The 6,000-nt window shown below is 41.5% G+C and overlaps 1 protein-coding gene across 1 annotated transcript in view; it reads right to left on the reverse strand.

The window, feature by feature from the left end:
* The window catches only part of elac2 (elaC ribonuclease Z 2), a 58,999-nt gene extending 54,374 nt beyond the window's left edge, over positions 1-4,625 (reverse strand). Inside the window, exon 1 of the mRNA XM_059948784.1 lies at positions 4,279-4,625. Within this exon, the coding sequence (XP_059804767.1) occupies positions 4,279-4,568 (290 nt within the window). The 5' untranslated portion in view covers positions 4,569-4,625. The remainder of the gene's footprint in view (positions 1-4,278) is intronic.
* Between the last annotated feature and the right edge of the window lie 1,375 nt (positions 4,626-6,000).

Raw genomic sequence — 6,000 nt, forward strand, 5'->3', positions numbered from 1 at the left:
GTTTATCTTCACTCACACGGGTCATGAAATTTGTGATTTTTTGTGGCAGTACAGTGCAACACAGAATTACGACAATAGTATTGCAGTATTGTATAAAATTAGCTACAGCTTCACCAGTGTACAAGTGTTAAATCAGATCAGTATGACTTTCACTCTCAAATTTGTCTATTGTCAGCATACTGTCCATCCAAATATTTCATTGGTGAAAGTTGCACTGGTACATCCTGAAAAAAAAAATAAGAGGTGCTACTTCACTGCAACCTTTTTTTCCCCTTCTATACCCAGGTTTAAAAAAAACTCTAACGGATGCAGGTAGAACCAGGCTACTCTCAAGCATTAGAATTCCCTCAAATCAGACTTTGGTTATACAGAAAAGCGTGCTGTACACAAACGAGAAGATATCTGCAAGAAAAGGGCAACACTTGCTGGGATCAAAACATGCAACAGTCTACAATTATGTATATCTCAAGCATTTAGAAGTCATAGAGATATGCAGAATGGGACAGGCTCTTCAGAACAACCCATGCCAACTGTGCCCTCCAACAAGCTTGTCCCAACTCTCCACATTTGACCCTCCAAACCTCTCTTATCCATGTACTTATTATTTTTTTCCATGTACTTATTATTTTTTTTCCCCAAGATGTTGCCAATGTGCCTATCTCAAAATACTATTTCTGGCAGATCATTCACATATGCACCACTCTTAGTGCAAAGAAACTTTCCCTAATGTCCATTTTACATATCTTGCTTCCAATCTTAAACCTCTGCCATCAGAATTCTGAAAGCTTCATGAACGGATGAACACTATCTTATTATTCCATATTTTTGCACTAGTCATTTTTTATAGTAATTTTTGACTTTGCATTGTGTGGCTGCACAGAAGTTTTTTTTATCTTAAGTCAATAATAATAAGTGTGTCTAAATTCTGATTCTGAACTCAATGGGTATTGTAAAAGTACCATTATTGGACACGAAAACCAAGAAATCACTATGTCTGATGTGCTATGATTTGCTTTTCTGGATATTGTGTAAAGGAGTGTTAATATACCACTTCTAATGAAGATTTTAAAAACAATATAATTAAAAACATGCAAAATAAAATTGGAACTCCAGAGACTTTGTGTACTCACAATGGTTGTTTGGTAGATAGTTGCAATGACTTTTTCCTTCCTATGAAATGGGTCTTTGGAAAGCCCACTGAGGTGAACAAACTGCTTATTAACCATATATTGACCAGTCTGGTCTATATCAATGTCATACTTCATTTCAATCCATATAGCCACATGCAGCATTTTCCTGCTCCCCCAGCCACAGTGATCAAGATTTTATTTCCTAATTGGCCTTATAATTCCCCATTTGATTTTAAATCATCCCTCTACTGCCAGAGTTTCTCTGACATTTCCCCCCAAACTTGCATTACTGAGATAAACAAGAACATTGCATCTTTCACGATCACAAGATCTTCCCAAATGAATTACACAAGAATTGCAACCACTTTGTGAAGCAGAGCAACAGTGCCACAATGAGTTATGTTGATCGAGAGACAAATATCACCTGGGGCACTGGGAAACCTCCTTGATGATGACTTCCAATTTGTATCTGAAAACTTGAAATAAAGTCACAGTTGGGAAACAGTCAGCAGGTCATGCAGCATCCAGGGATAGAAAGAGCTTTGGTTAAAGAATCCAAGACTGGTTCGCTCTCCAAAATATGGATCATAAATACTGAGCAATATATGAAACTAAATAATTAGTGCTATCTGAAATTAGAGTTATCTAGAGTGCACTATCTAAAAAACAGTGGGAGTGTGGAGAGAGAAGCAGCTTTAATTTTTAATGGGGAACTGGTCATCCTTGCAAAATATTCATTGGGAAAAAAACTGCATTAACAGGAAAAGGACAAGAAGTAGACTCACTGAAGCCTATTTGAATTGCTCTTTCATAAAAGCAGCCAATACAATGGACTGAATAGCTTTCTGCTCTGTAGTATTTCTCTATTCAATGAAAACAAAGGACAATAATCAGAGGGAATACAGACAACTCTGCTTGGTTAGAGAACAAATGAGTGGCTGTTCCTACAACTATTTGGAGCTTCACTGGAACAATGGAGGACAGAATGGAGCCATATGGAGAACTAAAAATGAAAAGTTACTGAAAAGTCAGAGCCTTGCCTTTAGACTGAATGAAGATGTTCCACTTAGCATTCTTTATTTGTTGTCCACACAAGATGCCAACTTGCAAGCAGCACTAGTCACTTTAAAACCAAAGACAGATAATACAAACTCTGCCAACAAAGTCAGATTCTTTTCTCCAGATATGGCATCTAGTTCGTTACTTGAACTATTAGAGTCGGCTTTCTATGCTGCACCGTCACTTTCACCACATATCCTCTCCCATTTCCCACTTTACCTCAGACCTTCCTTGTTTTACCCTCCCTTCCCAAGCTTTTTGCATCAGAACACAATCATGCTGATTTCTCACAGCTCATGGGCACAGCCACCTAAACGGCCTCCTCCTTGTCTGAAAGCTGCTGTCATTTTATGATTCTGTAAAATATTCTTTCTTTCTCCTCTGCAATAACTCAAGTGAAATTGTTCCAGTCAGTTTGTTTCCATTACTCAATGCAACCACTGCTCCAGGCAATGGTACCTCCGAATCATGAGGCAGACTTTGCTCAGTGGGCTGCTTTCTTTGACCTACAGAACAGTTGCTGTGCAAAGGCTGTTCTGGCCCTGCCATTTTTGCTGTTTCTAACTGGAGCCAAATGCCTCTGGGTGAGGATGGTGCCTCAGACGATTCATTTTCTTCAGCAATCCCTCAGGAATGAGCGTTACTTGCTTTCACTCCTGTTCCACAGGCTCTGAGGTGACTGCTGATGCCCAACCCACTTGTAGAGGGCAAGGCTCCGTGTGTCGGTAATGCACGGTCTCGAGGTTAACAGCCATCTTCACTTTGACCTGTCATGGGCACACAATTTCAAGCAGTAAGTGGTGATGTTGCATCCCTTCAAGGCGGCTTTGAGCATAACAGTGAATCTTTTCCTTTCTCCCAGCTGTTCATCCCAACCCAGGAGAGGGCTGAGAATACAGTATCTGTTTCAGAACAAACACGAGGAAATCTGCAGATGCTGGAAATTCAAGCAACACACACAAAATGCTGGTGGTACACAGGCAGCATCTATAGGGAGAAGCACTGTCGACGTTTCGGGCTGAGACCCTTCATCCTGACGCTGCCTGGCCTGCTGTGTTCCACCAGCATTTTGTGTGTGTTGTTCCTGTTTCAGAAGTCTGGTGACAGCCATCTGAACAACAAACTGCTCCCTGACTCCAGTCTTTAGTATGTTGAGCATTTTCCCATTCTTTCTGTCAGAGGACTCATCCCCTTATACCAAAAATGTGGCAGGAGGACAAACAGTTGCTTCTTGGCAGTGCCACTTTCTGATGCCTTAGAACTGCTGACAGTGATGCTAATTAACTTTCACCATCTGACACTGAGGGTAACTGCAGTGAACAGTCAAGGGTACCAACTAAGCCCCTCTTCTGAGGAGTTGTCCATGCCTGGTTCTCACTAGAGCGGGAATTCAGAGGCACCCTGGAGGGCTTCTGGAACCGTGGGGAGGCCACAGTAGACTTGAACCCATCCTTGAGAAGGAACACAATATACTGATCTGAAGTTTTGCTTAACTGTATACTGATGGGATTTGCAGTACTGCAATACATTGTATTTAATCTAGTAATAATCCAGATTTGCAAAACAAAAACTCTTGTGGACAACACTCACTCATGACAAATCTACGTGTCATTTTAGATCCACACTGATGTATCTTCCAAAACACCTGCCAACCTTGAAGTTTCCCTCAACCCACAGATGCCGCCTGATCCAAAAACTTCCAACACTTTCTGGTTTTAAACTCCAGATCGCGGAAATAATTTCACATTCTCATGTATTTTCAATCCATCATTTTGGTCGACATTTCTCCCAGAAATTGGATACAATACTGCACCGTTGTAAATCAGTCAACCAAAATCTAATTGAAGTATCGCCTGAAAGTAACGAACAGAAGTGGTCAAGACCTTAATGCACAATGCGTCACCACAGAATTGATTATAACTCAGGAAAATTGTATTCCGTGTCTGGAGGGATATTGGAATGATCTGAAACAGAAGTGTAAAGCATTATACAAGTACATGTAAGAGGAGGAGTAGGAAATCTATACACAACACGTGGTGATGCAGAAATCAGACAAGCAAAGGTGGAAAAACAAAAAGTAATTTGCTACCTGTTATATTCGGAGAAAACATAGAGCGAAGCGCCATTTTCTCTACTCCCTGTCCCAACAACTTGCAGGTAGACGGTGGAAGGTCCATGCATGTCCCCATGTTTCCTCTTCTCCCGGGACTTGATGTGGCGCAGGGTATCCTTGGGGGGTTTCTCCCTCCTGCCGCCCGCGCTCATGAGGGACATGCTGAGCGGCCGGAGCCAGGCAGCGAGTGGGAGCTGCGGGTGGGTGCAGAAGGAGCGGAGATGCCGCGTCCACCATGCAAGTCCCCGCAGATTGCCCACGAACATCCAGCCTGCAGGGAAACGCTCACGGCTTCAGCATGCTCGCGCAGCCGCGCCGGTCGACTTCCGTCGCCGTTTCTGACCATTTCCGGTGCCTGGCCGGCCGTCTCCACCACCGACGGGTACTGGTGTACGTAGTCAGCAATTTGCCAGTTCTTGCGGAAGGAGAAATTATATTGTTATGTTTTGCAACTTCTGAAACTAATCAAAACACACAGGAGCCGGGGATACGGCTCCTTTAACTTTCTTTTATTGAGGCGCTCACATATTACGTCATGAAGTGAGGTAGCAGTCACGTATTTATTACGTTATATTCGTAATGAATTATGTAAACAATTAAAACATGCTTAATCAAACAATATATTTACAAATTTACTCAAATACACTCCGTTCCACCCTGCTTGCATATAAACTCCAACTCTGTATAGAATGTCTCTCAACTCACGTATGTAAAGATACTGTTTTCTGGTCATCTTATATACACAGTATATTATATAATACAACTACTATATTGACATCCTCAGCAGAGTAAATTTTAAATTGTCCAATCCAGGCCTAAAGATTTAATCACTGTGGATGGCGTCTTACCTTTGCGGGATGGCACCTTTCCTGACATTCTGCTTGGCAGGTGGGAGCTGTGTCTGTGAAACCATCTCAGGTTCCGGGGCCTCCTCCGTGGTAGTTATAGAAGTTGACTCTGGAACTGCAGGAAGTGGTTCTGACACCACTGGACACCTTTTGTAACAAATGACTGAACTCCCCAACTGATTGAAGTGTTGTCTCCAGATGATATCAGATACAATCTCCACTCTGTGTAGGACAAGGGTCGGCAACCTTTACCACTGAAAGAGCCATATGGACCCATTTCCCACAGAAAAGAAAACACTGGGAGCCACAAAACCCGTTTGACATTTAAAATGAAATAACACTGCATACAATGTTGTTTATTGCCTTTATGCTATGTATAAACAAACTATAATGTGTTGCATTTATGAAATCGATGAACTCCTGCAGAGAAAACGAAATTACATTTCTGCATGCAATAAAAACATTTTGAACTCCGAAAAAAAGATGTTGGGTTGAAGGTTACTTTTAAGTAAAATACTCAATGTCTATTTGAGTCCTTCTTATATTTAGGAAAAACACCGAACTTAAATTGTCCGCCAGCAGCAAACCAAAAATAACGTCAGCCAGCTGTCAACCTGAAAAATAAAAGGACTATTTCACTGAACCATGAAAAAATATGAATATATGTAAAATAATAGGCAATTAAAATATTTGTCATACTTGGTTAACGGGATTTCTGCTCCTGGACCTCAGCGCACAGCGTCTGCACATCAGGGCTGTATGACGTCACCTTCAAATTTACACAGGATTGCAAGCTGTCATCTGTGAGGCGTGCGCGATGTTTGTTTTTAATAAAGTTCATGTTGGAGAA

This window comes from Hypanus sabinus, chromosome 23, assembly GCF_030144855.1.
Source record: "Hypanus sabinus isolate sHypSab1 chromosome 23, sHypSab1.hap1, whole genome shotgun sequence".
In the NCBI taxonomy this organism is placed as follows: domain Eukaryota; kingdom Metazoa; phylum Chordata; class Chondrichthyes; order Myliobatiformes; family Dasyatidae; genus Hypanus; species Hypanus sabinus.